This window comes from Balaenoptera acutorostrata, chromosome 5 (assembly GCF_949987535.1).
Source record: "Balaenoptera acutorostrata chromosome 5, mBalAcu1.1, whole genome shotgun sequence".
NCBI classification, from domain to species: Eukaryota; Metazoa; Chordata; class Mammalia; order Artiodactyla; family Balaenopteridae; genus Balaenoptera; species Balaenoptera acutorostrata.
Window position 1 is genome coordinate 139,979,866 of NC_080068.1, and position 21,877 is coordinate 140,001,742.

A 21,877-nucleotide genomic window follows, 5' to 3' on the forward strand; every position below is an offset into this window, starting at 1 on the left:
ATAATGTTCTCCTCTAGAGAGGAAGTCACAATATTGCCCGGCGCACCGTAGCTGCGGATGTCGGGTTGAATGCCATTTTTTGTTGGGTATGGAAAGTCTCACGGTAAATGACCTGCCTCAGTTTCCTCGTAGAGAAATGGAGCTGACGTGGCCGCTCTGTGGCATTGACTACGTTTTAACGGGGTTTGATTTTCATTTTTTGCATGTGATTTTTTTTCTCAGCGTTAAATCAGAAAAGCTTTCAGCAGTAACAGTTTCTAAAACTATGCTGCTGACGTTGCTGTGGCTTAGCAGACGTGTGCACGCATGGCTTTAGATAGAGTGACGTGTTCGCTCAGACGTACATTTCTGCGGCACCAGGAAGCTGTACATTCTGCAGGGCAGCGTGTCAGATGCGGGGTGAGGGGGGGTTATGGTTTCCCACGTGTTAGGGGTGGGACTGAAGGAGCGCACACAGGCGGCTGGTGCGCCAGGGCGCTGGTTCCGAGTCAGGGCAGGTCGGGATCCGTGAGGCTGTCGGTCCAGCCTCTGGTGGGTGGCGATGGGTGGGCGCAGTGTGGGACCTTCCAGCGTGAGGGTGCTTGGGTTCCTCTTTCAATAAGATGGAAGAGCTGCTCTGACCGTGGTGGCTGCCGTTCGTTTAACGCCCCTTTCTCTTCCCCTCTCAGGTTCAGGGCATGTCCTTCATAGCGGCCGTGTTGATCTTGAACTTAGATACTGCAGATGCCTTCATTGCTTTTTCTAATCTTTTGAATAAACCCTGTCAAATGGCGTTTTTCCGAGTGGACCACGGCCTTGTAAGTATCCCCTGTGTGTGTTGTGCCCTGGGTGCTGTGTCCTCACACAGCAAGCGTCGCCTAATCATTCTCTTCGGCGGGAAAGAGAATGCATTCTCCCTCCACTAAGATGCTTAGAATAAGTCGCCCTAGGTAACATGGCGGCTCATTTGGGGCATTGTGTTGGACTTTTAAAAACATGTGGTCAATAGCCATACGGATGAATTTCTTAGTACCTTCTTTCAGAAAGTATTTCTGAAAATACATTCTTCAAGTGAGGGAGGAGGGAGACTCCTGCACAAACATACACACTTTGTGTCCAAGCAGAAGCTCAGGCGCAGGCCCCACGTTAGGGTCTGTCAAATAGCCCGTCGCACAGTGGGGCCCCGTGGCTGCCCGCTGCCACGCAGGGCTCTGCTTCACGCGGTGGGCTGGTACGCAGGAGGGGCGGTGGGGTCGAGACCAGCGTCTCCATGGGCAGCGGCGTGTTCAGGAAGGGGTTGGCAGTCCTTGCCCTGGGGGGGCCCCACCTGCTCCTGGCGCGGTGAGGAAGCGAGGCTCGGGAGTGACGGGGTTCCTTCGAGGCACATAGCTGGTCCGCGACCAGCCGGCCTCGGAACCCCTTCTGCTTCCCGTAGCCCAGACGAGGAGTCCACCCGTTCAACAGATCATCAGCTTTTTAGTTAACGTTGTCTTGATTTGCTGATCATTTGTTGATAGTTCACTGATAATTAGTTTATCGTCAGTACTTTAGGACCAAAGCGATCTAACAGTTTAGATCAGCTAGGCAGTTTTTCTCCTTAATACCTTAAGGACTCCTGAGTATTTCTTGCTCAGGCGTACATACATTTTTTTTTTTTTTTAAGTGTTTTAAAGCTGCTGCTGAATGCTGGCTGTGAAGGGAAATGTAAATCGGCAGAGTCCTTCTAGAAGACAGTTTGGTGTTAGATGTCAGTAGCAGTAAACGGCGTTGGTATATAATTCTGCTCGTAAGAATCGGTTCTAAGAAAGTTCAAGTGTGGGCAAGGCACTTTGCACAAAGGTGGTTATTACACGGTTGTTTGTAATTATTCAATAAAATTTAAAATTATTTTTCATTGTGAAAATGAAAACATTTTAAAATGGGGATTTAAGGGAATGCAGAATGGCTCCTTAAAATCTGGAAATATATCCAGCGCAGTACTGATTGCAAAGAATTGTCTTCGAGAAATATTTAAGATAAAATGCTAATTTTTTCAAAGCATGTAAAACACAGAACGTATTCCATAATAGCTACCATATTTAACGATAAAGGAAATATACCACAATAGTAACAGTGTTTATGGATGATCTTATTCACTTCTGTACTTCATAAGTTTTCCATAGTGAGCATTTTACAGATACTACTTTCATAGTCAGGAAAAAACTCTTTATATATAATAAAATGATTTACATCTAAATACCTTCTCATTTTGAAGATGAGACCCCAGCTTCCTCTTTGGAAACACATGATAAAAACTGTACTTAAACATTTTAGCTTGTATTATTAAGGAAAAATCATAGAATCATAACGTTGAGTGGGACCTGCATTTCCAGCAGGGTTTCTCTGCAGCAGCGCTGTGGACGTTTGGGGCCGGATAGCCGTGGTGGGAGCTGTCCTGTGCATCGGAGGCTGTTTAGCAGAATCCTTGGCCTCTACCCACCAGATGCAGTAGCACCCCTGCTCTAGATGGAGCAACCAGAAATGTCCCGAGGCACAGCCAAATGTCCTCCGGGAGGCAGATTCCCCCCAGTTGGGAACCCCCGGTTTACTGTACACGCCTTCGTTAAGATGTGCAAACAACATCCGGGAGTTGCCATCTGCCCACGTGCATCCAGCCTCTCAGATTCGTATGGCTCCCACCCACTTGTAGCTGTTCTTTCTGTTTCAGCACCGCACCGCTGCTCTGTGCATTTCGTTTCCCTGCAAACCCTGTAAGAAGTTGAAAAGCACGTGCTCATAAAACAGGCTGTGGCCGCTTCCTTTCCCTTCAGCATTTTCTCCCTCAGTGCCTCAAAAGAGCTGCACTTTTGAGCCAGAGCGCTGTTGCCCTGCCTCAGTATCAGCATTATATGCCCTCTGGAAATGCTGCGGGTCGGCAGGGAGGCAGGTGTGTTTTTTGAGATCATTTTCGACAGTTAATTCATTCCTGGTTCTTCGAAAAGACTGAGCCCATCAGGAGTCAGCCTAGCCTGCGGGACAGGCATGGGTTCAGGGCCCTGCCTTGCCACCCGCTGGTGATGTGACCTCATTAGGCAAGCTGCGTAACTGCTCTGGGTTTCAGTTATCGACCAAGGCAAGAGATAAGAAGGTATAGTCGGTAACGTTATATGAGGTTAGAGAGCGGGCTTATTTAGAAATTGCCTGTGTAGTGCCTAGTTTCGGGTTGCCGATGAAGGTGTGTGAGAGTTTACATACGAAGATGATTGTTAGATTCTAAAGGTGTAAGTATATTGACTTTTTTGGGTAGATTGGAAACTTGTGCTGATAATGAGTTTATTAGTGTATTTCACATTATCTCCCTAGATGTTGACTTATTTTGCTGCATTTGAGGTATTCTTTGAAGAAAATTTGCCGAAATTATTTGCTCATTTCAAGAAAAACAACTTAACTCCAGACATCTACCTAATTGATTGGTAAGTCTGCATTTTTATGTGTTTTCAGAGTGTTTTCTCATCTCCGTGCCCCCATTTTTCATTCCTCACTGCCAGCTTCTCTCAGGGCTCAGCTGAGCCCCGTGTCCTGCCTTACAGTCTCCCCAGCCGCCCTGAGCGTGATACGCCCTGTGTCCTCAGCCCTGTGTTGCTGGTCACCTGCTCAGCTCTGTTGCTGTCTTGAGCACTGCCTGTGACTCTGACTGGTCCTCCTGAACTCCCTCCAGGGGAGAAGGGTGTCTTGGACTCTCAGTTTCCAAGGTGCCGTTTACCCATTCCTTCTGCGAGACGTCACTAAGCACCAGGTCTGTGCGGGCTCTCCGCTGGGATCGGAGACAGGCAGGCGCTTGCCTGTCCGGAGCGTCTGTCTAGGGGGAGAGGCTGTCCGTGCACAGCGTGGCTGCGCAGCATGGGATGAATGCTGTCTCTAGGACAGGGCAGGGACCGAGCCCTGGAGACAGGCCGAGGGGTCAGGGTACACAAGGTAACACAGGAGTTTGAGCCAAGACGTGAGGTGAGCATGCGGTGCTGCAGCATCATCAGGGCTGCAGCAGTTGGTGTGGTGATGTGGGAGCCTAAAGCACAGGGCAGAGAGTGGCAGGCGAGAGCTCAGGAGGCCGAGTCTGGTGCATCTTGGATGCCAAGCTGAGGAGCTCGGGCAGGATTACCGGGGCCAGAGGGAGCGGTTGAAGGCCTTTGCTTGGGGTGAGGATGGAGGTGCGTTCTGTCGGAAGTGAGTTTTAGGTTAGGGGAGGCGGGGGAGCCTGGAGGCGGAGACAGACGAAGGGAGAAAGAGCAGGGCCTGAGCGAGGCTGCAGAAGTGGGTGGAGAGTGGTGAGGGAGAGACGCTGGCGAGGGCAGGCTGTGGTCCCAGGGCAAGCGCTGTGGCCACGCGACCCGTGGGGCTGCTGGTGCCACCAGCTGAGATCAGAGCCCGGAGGGGCCGGATGCGGCGACACGGCAGCTTTAGGGAGCCTGTCGGACATCGGAGTATACTTACAGGCTTCCAGAGAGTTCCGGGGTGGAGCGGTTAGACCGGCAAGTCTTCCCACACAGTGGATTTGGTGGCCTGGGGAAAGGCTGGGATGTCACCCGCAGAGGGCCAGTTGAGAAGGCTGGCGGTAGCCGGGGGAACAGAGGGGGCAGTGTCCTCAGGCCCCCACTGCAGGAGGAGTGTCAGCTCCAGAATCCTGCAGTCCCGCCGACCCCGGCCTCTCTCGTTGCTTATCTGTGGCCTGAGCGAGGGCCATGGAGCCTCTCTGAGCCTGTTTCCTCATCTGTCTACCCAGATGGTTAGCCTTTCAGGGCCTGGTAAGGTCATCACCCTACATCCCCCCACCCTGCCGTGCAGAAGGAAAGATGTACTTCGACTGAAAGGACCGTTTGGGCTCCAGCACTAATTTGCGCAGTGAATCTAAAACTGCTGGGAACGTGTAGCTGGTTTGACTTTTTTTTTTTTTTTTGGCTCACATTTTTCAGGAGACAAAAGGCTTACTTCTAGAAGGTAAAGTCCGAATGTCATCTGAAACAAGGCTCAGTCCCTTAAATAAAGCTGATTTGTCTGCACCCATGGGAATGAGCCTTTGGGACTCTTGGCGTTTCATTGCTTCTGTTCTAAACCCTGAGACTGTTCTGACTCTGCTGAATTCTTGCTGGGAACAAGGGTTTGGAGGTCAGAGCTCATATCTGAGGCCACAAGTGCTGGCGTCACTACAGAATAGTACAGACATCAGGCCATGAAGTGGCCACTGCTGGGGTGCTGGGCTCACCTTTCTGGCTATGCCGGGTGGGAGTGTTTGGGGCCTGCCTAAAAGGCCACCTTAGTTTAACCAACAAATGATTTCTCTACACCATGAACAGTCAGGTTTTGCATAGGCTGTGCCTCTGCACCCCTGTTGGTGCACCTGTGCTGTAATTTGACTATGAACCCTGGCCTCACAGATTCCCAGGCCTGGGGCCCATGACCCCTCGGGGAGGGTGTTAGGAGAGGATCACATGGGACCAGAGTCTTCAGCTTCTACCTTATCTGTTTTAGGCCCCCAGTTAGATTCTTAGGATTCCAGGGTAAAGGGAGGTTTGGAAAACACTGTCCTGGAATAGTGTCTTTCAAACTTTTTTCACCCTGACTTGCAAAAGGAAATAAATTTTATGTTGTGACCTGGTGTGTGGCCATGTGTGCAGCAATGTAATATATATATATATATATATGACTGAGACAGGTTTTATGAAACAGTACCTAGCCTTTACTATGTGCAGAGCGCTCTGAAATTTCCTATTTTGTTTGTTCAGAAAAAGAGCTGGTGCTGATCCACTCTAATGATGTCACAGTGCAAGAGATCAGTGATGGTCACGACGGGCAGTGTGAAGAGCGCTGTCCTGGAGAGTGCTTATCTGTTTTCGTTCTAGGCCGAAGATGGCTGTAATCCAGTGGGGGCAGAGGCCAAGGGGACTCGCATTGATTGACTCCAGTGCTTCTCACATGACCTCATTTAACCCTTAGAACAAGCCCTTGGAGTGAATTGTAACCCTGTGTTTTACACGTGAGGAAATTGAGGCCCGGAGAGGCAGAGTGACCTGCCCAAGGTCATATGGCTAGCTGGATGGCACTGCTGGTGTTCAGGCACAAGCCGCCTGCTCCAGAGCCTGTGCGCTTCCCCACAGAGTCCTCTCGTAAGGGATTTAGTGATAAGGCAGCATAACCCACGAGGCGGGTCCCAGAGCTCAGGCTCCAAAGACGCATCAGCACTCTGATGAGAGAGTGTACGGTGTGCGTCAGACACGTGGGCACTGAACGTGGAGCAGAGCACTGGGTGTCTGAATGAAAGGGAGCTCCAAGGATTCCTCTCCCGAGACCTTTGTGATGTGATGTAGTTGGTGCCTGATGCCTCGTGAATGCTGCCCGCTGTGCTTTGATGCCTAGGCCTCTGCTGGTGTTGGCTTATTCTTGGTGAAGTGCTTGACTGCTTTCTAGAATTAGGACCAAGTAGAACATTGCCTGTATCTGCAGTCCTAGCGCAGGCCTTTAGTAACTATTTAAGTTGAATGCATTCGTGATTTATTCCTTGCAGTCCACATTTATAGATGGTCTGCAGTGATTCAGACTCTTGGTAAAAGCTCAGGTCAGAAACAGGATGGGCAATGGGAAGGAGGCCCAGGGAAAGAGCAGGTGTTGCTCAGGACCTGCCCTAGAAGCTGGCATTTCAGAGACATTCATTGCTTTGTTTCACCTTCACAGCATCTGGAGCAGGTCCGTCTTAGCACAGAGGAAGCCACTAAGGCCCCTACCCAGTGTCACCCCCGTAGTGCGCGGTCCAGATCAGTCTCTCTCCAGAGCTTTTGCTTCTTCTGCTACATCACATCTCTCCCCAAAGCCACGTCTACACCCCTGACATCAGGGCCTGAGTTGCACACGCCTGGTGGAGCTGCACTGTGTGTGTGGTCTGCAGGGGGTGCCGGTAGCTGACTCTCCGTGTCCATGTCGGAGGGCTGTGGAGCCCCTGTGGTTCGGCCGCCGAGTGTCCCTGGGTGAGCTGTGTAGGTGCTCAGATTAGATGACAAAATCTCCTTTCCTGCCCCGCCGTCTGCCCACCAGAGGCCATCTAGGAATTGTCCTTCTTCACTCCCAGGACAGTTTCTCCACCCCCTGGATTATAACATTGTAACTTTATAGGACGTTGTCTTGCCCAGTTTGAGGGTTATTCTTCCAGAATCCTCTTTTCTCTCCCCTCCACCCCAGCAGTTGATTCTTCCGTCCATCACGGCACCGACCCGACCCACTGAGAGCATCGTTGGTTTCTTGCTGCTCCGGTGACAGACTGAGCTTTGTCAGTCCCCTCTGTGTCCCTAGTGCCTGGCCCCGTGCTGGGCTCAGAGTCCTGGAGCCAAGAACGCATCTGTTCCTGAGGGGCCCTTCCTGGGTTTAAAATCCATGGAGTCCAGCCCGAGGCTCACTCGGGTGCTAGCCTCCCCACGTGAACTAGGGGCTGCTGTCTACCCAGTGTTACAGAGACTTCACAGCTGAGACTTAGATTCACTTGCCGATGCCGCCTTCCTGGCAAGGGGTCTTATTTAGTGTGCTTGTCGCTCTTCTTTGCTCACACGGAGACGGGAGAGTCACAACAGGGTCTCGCCTGCTGTGCTCATCTTCCTACAGAGTTTTGAGTGTTCAGGCAGAGGACTGACATGTGGTCATTTAACTTACCAAAACATTTCCCACTGCTGTCAAACGGCAGAATTATTCGGAGGCGTGAGTAGGCTTTGTAATATATAATCCTGAATTAGTAAAAGAGTCAAGCAGAACTTTCTCTATCCTGATTAATGTTTCTTGAATGACGTTTGGTGATACTTGGAGATCCTGTCATTACACTCAGTCTCTACCTTAAAGGCAGGTTCAAGGTGAAATTACTGTCGGAAGATTTTAGTTTCCATCGCATCTTGCATACATTTCACCATTAGCTTTTATTTATTTTATTTTTAAATTAATTTATTCATTTTATTTTTGTCTGCGTTGGGTCTTCGTTGTTGCACGCGGGCTTTCTCTAGTTGCGGTGAGCGGGGGCTACTCTTTGTTGTGGTGCGTGGGCTTCTCATTGCGGTGGCTTCTCTTGTTGCGGAGCACGGGCTCTAGGCGCGCGGGCTTCAGTAGTTGTAGCGCACGGGCTCAGTAGTTGTGGCTCGCGGGCTCTAGAGCGCAGGCTCAGTAGTTGTGGTGCACGGGCTTCGTTGCTCCGCGGCATGTGGGATCTTCCCGGACCAGGGCTTGAACCCGTGTCCCCTGCATTGGCAGGCGGATTCCCAACCACTGCGCCACCAGGGAAGCCCCTCACCATTAGCTTCTAACCTCCGGGTCTGCCTGAGAACTCCTCCAGGGTGGGGTTGTCTCGCTGAGCTCCCGGCATCCGGAGCAGCATCTGGCCCACGCGGGGGCCTCCTCAGCGCATGTGGAGGGCTGGAGGGGGGTTCCAAGCCCGCAGGTGGGAAAGCTGCTCGCAGGAAGGGCCCGCACAGCCTGTGGTCACCAGCGCACCACAGGCTGGGATGGAGCCTAGGTGCTAATGCAGGGGTCACATTGTTTACCTACTGCTCGGTGCTGGCACCTAAGGTGAGAACACCTTTGGGCTCAAGTTGGAGGGTGCTCTGGGGGCTCAGAGGTGGATCCGGCTGATGGCTTCCAGGATTGGGGCAGGGGTTGGGCTTATTAATTAAGTTTGAACCGACACACATACAACTGCCTTCAATTTTTTAAGGAATGCAGCTCTGCGTTGGGTGTTTAATGTTGTTTTATTTAATCCTCACAAAATCTAAGGAGGCTAGGTAGTTATCTAGCAGCGTCTTCCCTGCTTGTCTGAGTTTCTAGAGCGCTGGGAGCACCATGGTGGGGTTGGGAGTGGGGTTCAGGGCCACTTCCTAAGCCAGCTCTGGGGACAAAGGCTCATCCTTAGGAACTGGTCAGGGTGGGAAAACTTGGGCACAGCTGGAAATCGGTGATGTCAGGCCCTGAAGGTCCCTGTCTCTGATGGTGGCTTCTCCATGAGGGAGACTGCTAGGTGACCTTTGCTCTTTTACCTCAGGCTAAGTCTGTGTTCCTACAGCCTCCCTTTATTTGTGGTTTCTTCCCCTGTAAAACGGAGATGATTGTTGTACTTCCTCAAGGAATAACCTGGGTAATCCAGGTAGGAGCTTATAAAGCAGCGCCCAGCCCCGGGAAGTGTGTGCTTCCTGGCGGCTCTGTTTTACTCGCAGCCAGGGCCTGTGAGGAGCAGACCAGGGTGGGTGTCCGTTCTCCCACCACTGGTTTCTGAGAAGGAGCTTCGCCTCCATGCCCGGCTTGGGAAGTGGTGGACTCCCTCCCCGTCTCCCTTCCCTGACTGTGCCCCCTGTTTGCAGGCAAGCAGTTAGATTAGGCTTCGCCAGATAAGAATGTTTTCTGGAAACTGTGAAGGCTTGACAGGGCAGAAACTGTTCCTCTTACATTAAGGGGGATATAGATACACACCATTTGTGTTTGTTGTCTTTTATGAGCCTATAGCCACTTCATCAGTTTAGCAATATGAAAAGACCTTTTTTTGCATTAGTTGAATCGGTACCTGAAACTATCATCTTTGATATACAGTGCAGTAATATGCAGTGGTCCAGGGGAGAAAAGCAAACATGTCTTGGGGGGGAAAAAATCCTCGAATTCTCTCTTCCTCCATGGGAGAAGAACACCAGCAGTCCCGGGAAGGCCCGTGGGGCTTTCACCGTCCGCCCCTGTTTCTTCCACACGCATCCTGGCTGGAGCAGGATGAAGCCCAGAGTACACCTTGCAGGACTGCAGGCAGGGCGGGCCCTGTGCACACAGCAGCCCTGTGTTCCTGGGCTGTGGGCTGTGGGCTGGTGCGGCTCACCTCAGCCCCACGGGAGCTGAGTGGCTCTTCACCCGCACGAATGGAGTCTGATTAACCACTCTTCTGAGAGGAAACCAGGAGGGCATTGTTTCAGTGTCCTATTCACAGCTGGCTTTGAGTCTAAATGTGGTTTAGAATACAGTCAACCATTTGAAAGCTGCTGGTAATGAATGGTTTTCCAGTGAAAGGGGAGATGGGAGGAGAGGGAGGGAGCCTGAGGACCACATCCGAGCGGCCCTGCTTGAAGGGGAGTGGGGAGGAGAACAACCTCCCTGCTCAGGGGCTGGCCGTCCAGAGCAGGAGACCGGGAGGCAGTGACCCTGGACTCTTGGTGTCGAGCAGGAGGTGGCCCGGGCTGGATCCCAGGGGGGCCGGCAGCTGACTGCTGGGAGGCCTGCCAGAGCCTGTGAGGCTCAGAGCACGGAAGGTGGCTGGGGTGGGAGGTCCATCCCCATTCGATGAATGTTATGAAAGGGATGTATGAGGTGCAGTGTGAACATCTAACGGGAGACACCCAGCCTAGCCCAGGGGCCAGGAAACGGCCTTCCCAGAGAGGGTCATCTAGGCTGAGCTGTAGGTGAGTAGACATTTGCCAGGGGAAAATTTTTAAATGTTTTTCTTTGAAAGGCACATTTTATTTAAGATACAGTAACCTTCAAGGCCTTAAGAATTCCATTTCAGTACCTAAAAAATAGTAAATGGTACAATGTGTGGCACAGTTCATACTTTTCTGCATGAAGTATGTGCGTGGTGATCAGTTCTCAGTCTTATTTGACTTTTCAGCAGCATTTGACATTCTTCACTCTCTGATTCTAGAATACTTCCTTTATCTGATACCATCTATACACAAACTGTCGCCAGCCCAGAGCCCTCTGAACTCCAGATGAATTCATCTATCCGCTTGGATGTCTGGCTTACCAACTTAACATGCCTCAAACTCAACTCCTGACCTTCCTGTCCAAACCAGCGATCCCACATCTCCTTAAACGAGAACTCCATCCTTTGAATTGCATCTTAGACCCCTCCATTGCATTTCCCGTGAGACACGTCCATCACAGAGTCTGTCCACAGTCTCTGTGCTTCAGGCCGCCTCCACTGCTGCCGTGCTGTGCTGACCTGCCTGATTGTTTCAGTGGTCGCCCAGTGACGCCTGCGTTCCCCTGCAGGCGCTTCCCAGCACAGGGGACAGGCCCCTCCCCTGGTCAGATGCTCCACTCATAGAATAAGACCTGCAGGCCTTGTAACAGCCTGTAAGGTCCTGTGTGCTGGGCCCCTGGTCCCCACGGGCATCCTCGTGTTCTCCCCTTGGCTGTTTTTGGCTTCAGCCCAGCGGCCTCCTTGCTCTTCTTTGCATGTGCTGGGTTTACTCCTGCCTCAGAGCTCGTGAACTCACCGCTTCCTCTGTCTGGATACTTCCCTGACCCTTTCTCCTGCCTTGCCGCTTCCTCTTCGGGGCTTTATAGAAGTGTCACTTTTCAGTGATGCACTCTCCTTGACCGTCCTGTTTACACACCCAAACTGGCAGTCCCAATCTCCCACCCCTGCTTCTGTTTAAATCAACATCTGACATTCTGTGCATATCCTTTCCACCCCTGAGGGCAGGGAAACTTGTCTGTTTTGTTCAATGCTGTATAGCCTCAGCACAAAGAACAGGGACTGGCATAGAGCAGGCTTTGAAAAATATTTATGATGAATGGACTGACCTGATGAGAATCAGCAGGGCTCAGATCTCAGAAGTTACCTCATGGAGTAATGGGAATGCCTAGAATGGTTGGCAGGATCGAGCAGATGGGCATCACAAGCATTAAGGGTGGCGTTCCCTTTTTTTTTTCTTTTTGGGGTGGGCTGGGCTTGGCTGTAGTTTTTATATCTTATTTATTTATTTATTTGGCTGTGTTGGGTCTTCGTTGCTGCGTGTGGGCTTTCTCTAGTTGTGGCGAGCAAGGGCTACTCTTTGTTGCGGTGCGTGGGCTTCTCATTGTGGTGGCTTCTCTTGTTGCAGAGCACGGGCTTTAGGTGCGTGGGCTTCAGTAGTTGTGGCTCACGGGCTCTAGAGCACAGTCTCAGTAGTTGTGGCGCACGGGCTTCGTTGCTCCGCGGCATGTGGGATCTTCCTGGACCAGGGCTCGAACCTGTGTCCCCTGCACTGGCAGGCGGATTAACCACTGTGCCACCATGAAAGTCCAGTTTTTATATCTTAAGTTCATCCTAAGTTCAGGGTGAGTTTTTTGAACTTTGAACCGTTGACTTACCACAAATGCTACCTGCAAATAATCTGTATTTGCCAACTCAGTAAAGCAAATGGTTGATAACAGCTTGATTGGTAAATTCTTGTGAATTTTTTAAAAAATGTAAATTGAAGAGGATTAAATTAATCATACTTCTGAGTTCATGGTAAACTAGTGTCACTATCTCATGCAAGGCTCCTCTTGTTTGTCTGTAGTTATTCCTTTTTATCCCATCCCCATTCCATTCCCTATAGACAGTACTTCTAATGTGTTTAATATATATCATTTTTGGTATACATTTTTTTAAAATGTAATAATAACACTTGTATAGAACTTACTGTGTCCCAGATGAATGTGGCATTCTTCATCATTTGTATGTTGGCTTAATTTTATAAAGTTCAAAATATATCTGAAGTAGTTTATGAAGACCCACACACAAATCTGAACTCAAGAATATTATGTTTGAGAAATTTCTTTTGTTGTTTTTCTCCCTCTTTGCCTATAGCCACTCAATTTTCCCATCTTTTTTTGCTTAAGACTGCTTTTAAGATGTAGAGGTTTGATTTCCACTGCTGAATTGGCAGGTAAGTAGTACTGGGGATTAGGTCAGTTCTTTTTCATTTTTTAAAAATAAAATGTCTTCTAGATAGAATTGAGAATGTTCAGACTGAGAGGCGAAACAAAGATCTTGGCTGTCCCTTGAACTGTGTTTTCTAGACTGAGTAATGAGATGGTTTTCTGTTTTTTGAGACAGTAAGACCCTCAGGCTGAAGGTTTGTTGTGCCTTTTAAAGGTAGGTTGTCCTCCTCAGCATGTTGCCTGAGGGCACGTGGCCCACTGTGGACATTCAGGGCATGGGTTCAGGGTCTGGTTCTGTTACTGATGGCAGGAGCTGGGTGATTTTTCTCTGCCATCTGCCTCCCTCTTCCATCATCTGAGTTGAAATCTAAATTATTATGCCTTTCTTGAACCTTGTGAAGCACTGATGGGGGTAGCCCTGAAGGTTATCGGGGCTCAGCATGCTGTGTGAATGTTCCTTCGCAGAGCATCCTGCCAGGGGGAGAGAGGCAGAGTAGAATGCACCCTGGAGCTCACGGCAGACAGAAAGCCCGCGCCTGTGAAACCTGTGAGCAGGACTGCCAGCATGGGGTGACATTTCTTTTTTTTTTTAAAGATTTATTATTTATTTATTTATTTACTATATTTATTACTTTTGGCCCCGTCGGGTCTTAGTTGCGGCACGCGGGCTCTTGTTGAGGCGCGCAAGCTCAGTAGTTGCCGCACACGGGCTTAGCTGACCCGCAGCATGTGGGAGCTTAGTTCCCGGACCAGGGATCAAACCCGCGTCCCCTGCATTATAAGGACGATTCTTTACTGCTGGACCACCAGCGAAGTCCCGGTGTAATGTTTCTGGTAAGATCTGTTGTAGGAGAGTGAGAGTCCTGCTGTTAAAGGCCTGGTGACATTACCTCCTGACCAAGGAGTCCAGCACCTGAGCTCAGCTGCCTTCACGGGCCCTGTGGGTCTCGAGTCAGCATGGGCACTAAGGAAATACTGAAACCTGTGGAAAAGTGATTTTCCAGGAGGGCTAGAGAACGTCCCCACTTGTGATGAGGCCTAGTGCTGGGAAGAAGGCAGTGAGAACCGCTAACACCGGTGACGTCCTGAAGCGGACTGGGAGTTTGTGGACACACTTCCTCAGCAGAGATTGCCGGGTGCTGCGCCGGATGCTGCGGATGGAGATGCAGCGGGCGGGCTCCCTGCTCTTGGGCCGTGTCCGTGGGGAAGACAGGAGCAAACGGCTCGCGGGCAAAGCACGGGGGCAGAGCGGGGCCCGGAGCGGGTGGGGGTCAGGAGGCACCCGGAGATGGAACCCGGGCTGCGTCTCACAGCTGCGGGGAGGGCGGATTCACAGAGAATCAGCTTGGCCTGCGTCTCGACCTGGACTCGCCTTGCTTTGTGACGTAGGCCCAAGTCCAGAGTAGAGATGATTAGTTAGACCTGTTTGCTCACCTAAGACTGTATTTGTTTGGTAGTTTGAATTGTGATCATCACAGTTTTTTAAGGGAATACATATCTGTGTTTCACTTATGTTTTTCATCTGATGGTTTGCATTGCTAAATATAAGATCAGTTTCTTGTAATCCACTGTCAGATTTATTTGGAAAAATTTACTCTGTTCCTTTGCTGACCCCTACTGGGAGAAAAGTGTATGGTACTCTTCAGAAGTAACGGGTACTTGTGTATGCTGAATTGTGTGTGTGTGTATTTTTTGTGGCCACACTGCGTGGCATGTACGATCTTAGTTCCCTGACCAGGGGTCGAACCTGTGCCCCCCTGCAGTGGAGGCGTGGAGTCTTAACCACTGTACCAGCAGGGAAGTCCCTGAATTATACATTTCCATTTACTGTTTTTACTCCCCACCAGACTCTAAGCTCTGTCTGCCTTATTAACCTTTTATCTAGCACTTACCTCAGAGTAATAAGCACATAGTGGGTGCATGGTAAATATGTGTTGCACGTAGAAGTAATTGATGTCTAATTCAGAAACTGTACAGTGTTTGAGATTCTCTGTGAAAGCTGATAAAGCTGGTTTTTAAGAAAAATTTTTATTTATTTGGTTGCGCCAGGTCTTAGTTGCGGCAGGGGGGGCCCCTTAGTTGTGGCTCAGGGGCTCCTCAGTTGCAGCATGCATGTGGGATCTAGTTCCCTGACCAGGGGTCGAACCCAGGCCCCCTGCATTGGGAGCACGGAGTCTTAACCCCTGCGCCACCAGGGAAGCTCCCTGATAATGCTGTTCTATAAAATGTTTAAAGTGACCGTCAGAGTGAATGCAGGCCTAGGACTTCTCCTCCCTCCCAACAGTGTAAGTATGAAAGTGACTAACTCAGGGAGCATTTTAATGAATTCGACCTGAATTCAGAGCTCTTTCTTTGTGCCATCCAGAATGTGAAAAACTCAAACTTTTTTTCCAGGATCTTTACTTTATATAGCAAATCTTTGCCCCTGGATCTGGCCTGTCGCGTATGGGATGTGTTCTGTCGTGACGGGGAGGAGTTTCTGTTCCGCACGGCCCTGGGCCTCCTGAAGCTGTTCGAGGACATCCTGACCAAGATGGACTTCATTCACATAGCCCAGTTCCTAACGCGGCTGCCCGAGGACTTGCCTGCAGAGGAACTTTTTGCTTCCATAGCTACAGTTCAGATGCAAAGTCGAAACAAGAAGTGGGCTCAGGTAAGCGGGTCTTTTGTTCTCTATTCCGTAGAGCAATGTCTCAGTAGTCTGATTCAGGAAGTGAGTTATGCGAGTGCCCTTTGAGGAAACAGCCCTCTCTGAAGTAGTTCTTGGGCTGGAAGTGAGGTGACCTGGGCTTGAGGCTCGGCTCTGCCACAGGGGGGTCTTGGGCAGGCGTTTCCTCTCTGGGTCTGCCAGAAGAAGGGGCTGGAGAATAAAAGCCTTCCCACCCATTCTGCAGTGGCACTGGGAGGTCAGAACTTCTGGTTTGCCGTCACAGTACTCTCTGCGTGTTAGATAGTATTTTGTAAAACAAGCCTTCCCCCCTTTTTTAAATGTCAGTGACAGAAAACAAAGGGAGCTAACTTGTCCCCACATCACTGATAAACAAAGGAGGCCCAAAGAGGTGAACTGTGTGTTCTCAGCAGTTGCGGAGGCGGAGGAGGGTGGGGGGAGGAGGGGGAGGGAGGGGAGAGGGGGAGGGCGGGAGGAGGAGGAGGAGGGGGGAGGGTGGGAGGAGGGAGGGGGAGAGGGGGAGGGTGGGAGGAGGAGGAGGGTGGGGAGGGCGGGAGGAGGGCTTCCTTGGATGTGGGGATATGTTGCTCCGGCTCTAGCAGCTGTTAGCGGAGCAGCTGAGCTGATAGCTCGGGAGTGCGTCCACCCTGGCCTGCTGCTTCTAGGTTCCTCGCTTCTCCTCTGGACATCCCTCTTAGGTTTCGTCCCCCGTGGGATTGGCTGGAGTTGTCTGGTTCTAGTCTTGATCATTCTGAAAGGGAAAAAATAAAACCTTGGTTCCTGACCCTGCGCATGCTCAGTTTGCCTGAGCCTCAGGTCCTAGGGGAGGCTTGTACTTGCTCAAGTGTGCCACACAATGCTTGTTCCTGATTAATCTTTCTTGTCAGTAGAAGATTTAAAGTACGTTGAAAAACAGAATAAAATAGAATAACAAACCCCCATGTGCCTGTCAAATAAATATCCAGTCAGTTTCTGATTTCTGTTTTCAGATGTCAGCAGTAGCTTTATAGCTTGCTTAAATCAAGATCCAAATAAGGTCTACACATTGCAGTTGGTTGAAAGGTCTTTTAAGTCTTTTTTTTAATGTATAGGCTACCCACCTTTCCACTTCTCCCTTCCCCCTTTATTCATTGAAGAAACGAGGTCATTTGTCCAATAGCAGTTCCCACCATCTGGATTTTGCTGGTTCTATCCCTGTGGTGTTTTAAAAATTTATTCATTCATTCATTCATGCCTGCCACGCAGCGCAGCACGCGGGATCTTAGTTCCTCGATCAGGGATTGAACCCGTGCCCCCCGCGGTGAAAGTGCAGAGTCTTAACCGCTGGACCGCCAGGGAAGTCCCTTGTGGTGGTGTTTAACGTGGTCCTTCTACTCTGTATTTCCTGTAAATTGACAGATCTGAAGGCTCAGTCAGTTTTCAGGTTTGGCCAGATTACTTCATAGGTGATGAGACTCTCTCTCTTTGATCTCAGTTAGCAGCCTCTTTATTTTTATAACAGCTTTATTAATTTACATACCATAAAATTCACCGTTTTGAAAGTGTACAATTCAGTGCCTGTTTATCTGTTAACCAGAGAGAGGCTCCCCTCTCACCTGGGCCCTTGGTCTGCCTCCCGGGCTGGTCCTCCCTCACTTCCATGTCCCGTTACATGATGCTCTCTGGCTGCTGGTCTTCCTTCCTGTCTGCGTCTTTGGGGAAGGAGCACAGCTGCTGTAGTGGGCCCTTGGGTGATACTGTGAAATGCTCCCCTGGTTTTACAGGGCGGGGTGGGCACTATTTTGTGCTTAGTGTGACATGAGTTGCATTTCTGAAATAAATACGTTCAGCTTATAAGAAGGAATGAAGCACTGACTCATGCTACAACATGGATGCACCTTCGAAACATTATGTTAAGTGAAAAAGCCAGACACTAAAGACCACATGCTATGTGGGTCCACTCTTAGGCAATCTCAGAAGGGAAATCTGCAGAGACAGGAAGTAGATTGGTGGTTGCCAAGGGAATGGGCGAGGTGGGGGGCAGGGCTGTGATAGCTGGAGGACGGGGTGATGAAAACGTTCTAAAATTGACTGTGGCGAGGGTTGCACCTATCTACGAAGATACTAAAAGCCACTGAATTGTGCACTTTAAGTGGGTGAATTGTGTGGTATGTGAATTGTATCTCAGTAAAGCCGTTAAAACAACTCAGCTCAATGTGTGAGCAGGACTGGCTATATAATTATCAGGGATCTGGCGAGAGGGAAGAAGAGCCTTTCTCTGATTAAGAAATAAATGGGCAACGCAGAATGAAAGTATGGGGCTACATCTTGAAATCCTTAATTAGTATTAGTATTTTTCTGTAAGATTACGGAAAAACCTGAACGAACTTTTTGGCCATCCCAGTATTTCACTGGTCCTTCCCTCTATCCCCACCCTCACCCGCATACCCACAGAGACACGCAAAGAGAGGAGGACTGAATCCAGATCTGTCATTTTGCTCCTTGCATTTTAGGTGAAAATTATTGGTTAATAAAACCAGGTCAAAGGTTATTAAATAGTAGGACACTCTCTAGTAGTGGGACAGTAATAGGAGTTGGCCTGATGGTAGGCATCAGTGAGTTTATTTAGTTCCAGGGCCCATGGGAATTGTGGTTTATGCACGTTTCTCTTAAATACTGTGCTTAAGGTTAAGATCCTGGTGAGCGTTACAAAACAGTTCAATGTTTGTGTTTGGTTGAAAGTGTCATTTGCTTAGAGGTAGAGAGGGGGACTTTTCTCTACCCTTGGCCCTTCTGTGCAATTTATCTGAAACGCACATAAAATGTTTCTGCTTTACCCCTTGTACTTTGTAATTCAATTAAAGTGGCATAGCGCCTGGCCCAGGTAGTTCAGCACAGGTGCTACAGAGAGTCCTGTGGTTTTGAAGTCAGACAGATCTGGGTTTGCGTCCATATGCGCTGTTTGGCTTTTAGCAGGTCACTTGTATGAGTGTCTCTTGTTCAGGTGACTTACAGTGTTGTGTGGATTAAACAGCTGCTACGCTGGAGGTGCCTGGTGAGCGCCCTGCTTGGCTAGAGTGGGCATACGATAAATGGGGCCTATTGTTACGTCACAGCTGTTATTAAGCAATCAGAGTGGAATGTAATGTTTTTAAAAACAAAGGTGTTAACTAAGAGCGGAGCACCAAGATGGAGGAGCTAAGTTGCCTTGGGAACTCTCAGGAAGGCGTGCGAGGAGCTGATGTCTCTGAGGCCTTAGAAGGATGCATCGTTTGCTGGTGGAGAGAGAGGGGCAGGGCAGCGGGGGCAGCTGCGTGTGGAGGCCCCGGAGGGCGTTGCCATTCTAGAGTGGGGCCTGCGGGGGCTGGAGCCAGACTGTGGAAGGAGCAGAGCCCTGTAGCCCTGCCTTGACACTGGTACCTGCTGGCTGGTGGGAAGTGGTTGTAGACGTTAGCCCGGCGACGGCGTGGTTGGCTCTCCGTGCTGAAGGGTGGGTCTGGATGCAGGCGTGGAAGACGGACCACAGAAGTGGCAGGTGGGGAGGCAGAAGTGGCAGGTGACAGGAGGCTGTCTGGACCTGTGCTCAGTGTGTATTGCAGATCACCCACCGATGTCTTCCTGTGATTCCCAGGTACTGACCGCCTTGCAGAAGGACAGCCGGGAAATGGAGAAAGGAAGCCCATCTCTCAGACACTGAGGCGGCAGGTGGACTTGCGCTCGGCACTGAAGCATATCTCCAAGGGGCACCTGTGTTGTTTCAGGCGGACACACTGGCAGCTCCGAAGAACAGGGGCTATTTTCATGTTTGATTCCTAATGCTGGAGTTGGCCTTAAACAAAACAAAACAAACAAAAAACTTTTAAAAGAATTAAACCAAGGCTAAGCCTTAAGAAGCTCAGTGGAATGATGGCCATGGCCAACCACTGCATATTCTGCATGGTTTAAAAATAGGGCAGTGGCTAATCCCCTCCCCTCATTTCAGCAAAAGTTAATTAAATTGTAATGCTTTTATGTCAACTACTGGAAAGTACATTACAATTTTTCATAGCCAGGGTGCATGAGAAATGTTATTTGGGAGACCTCAGAGATGTTATTGGCTCATATTTACATATTTTCGTCAGAAAGGGATTGCTGATTTAGTTACCGAGATAATCTTTCCAGGGCCGCAGGTCATGTTTTTAAAGCCCAGCTACCAAAGATAACATTACAGGAAAATGGGTTCTCACAGGACAGCCGCTGACGAGTGCGCGTGGGCTCCCCGGGACACGATCTGACCTTCAGGTTGACCTTCTACCACGTTGCCTTGACAAAGTTCCAGCAGGAGGGCTGACAGTGCATGCTTAGGTTCCAGTGGGAGCCCTGCTGTCCCAGAGGCTGCGCCCACGTTTCTCCAGCGGTGGCGGCGAGTTCGAGCAGGAGGAGCCGCGCACAGAGATGCCGCGGCAGTTGAGACGGGCTTAACGCTGGTGGGAAACGGACGGCGGCGGCCTCTGAGCCAGAGGGGAGGCAAGAGGGTGCTCAGACCTGCGCCCTCTTGCACCCTCCTGGTTCCCGTGGAGGCCGGCGCAGCACGGCGGGGTCGGGGGCTGCTCCCTTGCTCTGCCAGTGCACTGCCCTTGTCCCCTAAACGGCAGGCGCAGTCCTGCGTGTGGTGATCCCGCCTCACGCACTTGACTTACGGACGGACGGTTGTAAGGACTGAGGAGCTAGCAGCACGCATCCAGCAGCCCATACGTCTTGTCAGGATTCTCAGTATCCGTGCCGGCAGCCTTTCCCCCGCATAGCTGGTTTTCCCCAAGTTCGTTAGCAACTTTTTTGTTCTAGCTTTTCCTTGACTAATTTGGAGAACTTTGTATTGAGGACTTTGGTTATCCAAATTCAAAGACGTGAACAGTTTTGGCACAGAAAAGTCCAAAGGACAGGCCAGTCTCCATGGAAACCGGTTCCATGCTAATGCGTTGGCATGTTGGTCTCTGGCGCGCTCAGTAGGCCAGGTTCAAGGGCACCCGCTGCCCTGCAGCCCTTCTCAGCCATCTGTCCCACCCCCAGGGAGTGCCCCTAGCTGACCTGGTTCCTGATGTCGGGAGCGCCCTCGGCTCTGAGGGCATAGCGCGCGGCAGGGAGATACGGGTTGGGGTAAAGCCTAACTACGGCATTATTTTTATAGGTTTTCTATATCTGCCATATCTGCCGATGACACTTCAGGGACAAAGCAAGGTGCCGAGCCAGTGGCCATCCTCATGCCCTCCGTCCCAGCTGTGTTCCGTGTGTCATTTTTTCCCTTGTGTTCCTGGCTGAACTCTCCAGGGAGGTTGCAGAGCGTCTTGGTACACTGTCTGCCTCAGCCTTTAAACGCTGACTTGCCTGACCTCCTGGAGGTGTTCTGTCTTCACCCAGCTCTTGGCAGCCTTCCAGACACAGCCGTTCCCTGACTTCATGCGGCTGAGTGTAACCCAGGCTGAACCCGGCCTGGGAAACAGGCCGCGAGCCCGGTCATGCCGTTCCTCACGGATATACTTGGTTTTATTCCATGACATGGGCTTTCTGTTCTTGAAAGATGTATATATTTTCTTACTGTACATAAAGATGTTCCTTAAGTGGTGACAGAAAGCGATGCAGCAAGGGGCATGGGCAAGTTATTGAGAATGCGTTTGTGCAACTTCATGTGTAGTCAGACCCCAGCCCTCAACATTATTGTCAGACAGTTTGACATAAATCTCTTTGGATAGCACCATATATGCATTACATTTTTAAACAGGATTCCAGGCCAATCTGGAATACTTCCAAATCTTTAGTTCAAAGGAGGTTTTCCTGACCTGTCCAGGGACCACACGAGCTCTTGCTGGTTTGATGCGTCCACTTCAGAGGCCGGGAAGTTCTAAGGCCCAGTCTAGGGTCACTTCGCCCCTTTCCGCAGAGGGCTGCCGGACAGCACAGGGCTGTGCTTCTCTGCTTCACATTCTCGTTTAGGAAAACTGGAAGCAGAAATTGCAGTGCAGCCCCTGGAACCCTGCCCTCTGCACTTCCCGTGCCATTGATTTTCAGGATGTGAGGCTTCAGGTTTGGGACCTCTGTGCAGCTGGCACTTCAGAGTCGGATGCTGTGTCCCCACCAGTCACTGAAATCCCATCTGGAAAAACGTTCACTTTAAAGGGTACTTTTTAACTGCTCAGTTTTTGACTATTTTAAATAGTTTGCTGATAGAAAACCCCTGATAACACTTGCTACATATCATGTTTTAATTGCTTGTACAGTTAACCTTTAATTTTATTTAGTAAAGTGTATCAAACTAGGACTTTTTCAATTGTAAATATGTGGTTTTATTAAATAAAAGTCATGTAAAATTGTTACTTACGTTCACGGAAGTTTGCTTTAAAGTTGGAGTTCTCACCCTCAAGTACGGTAAAATTTGAGTGTCATGCTGTTTGAATATTTTAAAATCCACTTACTAGTCTCAGTTAAATAAAGAAGATGGTACAGTTATGGTAATTTAGTCAAGGGCTGGAAAGTTAGCACTGCTCCCCTTCTAGGCGGAGGGGAGCCCCAGGCTAGCTGCTCCTCGAGCCTGAGCGCCCGTGGCTTTAGCCC

At 50.1% G+C, this 21,877-nt stretch overlaps 1 protein-coding gene across 2 annotated transcripts in view; it reads left to right on the plus strand.

Annotated features, from left to right (window-relative positions):
- Nucleotides 1-21,639, plus strand: part of TBC1D14 (TBC1 domain family member 14) — a 104,252-nt gene extending 82,613 nt beyond the window's left edge. Inside the window, exons 10-14 of one of the 2 annotated variants that reach the window (XM_057546663.1) lie at nt 669-797; nt 3,322-3,431; nt 15,037-15,295; nt 18,921-18,994; nt 20,457-21,639. In XM_057546663.1, the coding sequence (XP_057402646.1) occupies nt 669-797; nt 3,322-3,431; nt 15,037-15,295; nt 18,921-18,986 (564 nt within the window). In that variant the 3' untranslated portion in view covers nt 18,987-18,994; nt 20,457-21,639. Of the gene's footprint in view, nt 1-668; nt 798-3,321; nt 3,432-15,036; nt 15,296-18,920 lie in introns of both variants that reach the window. The other variant, XM_057546662.1, reaches the window with a different exon arrangement.
- Nucleotides 21,640-21,877: the final 238 nt, after the last annotated feature.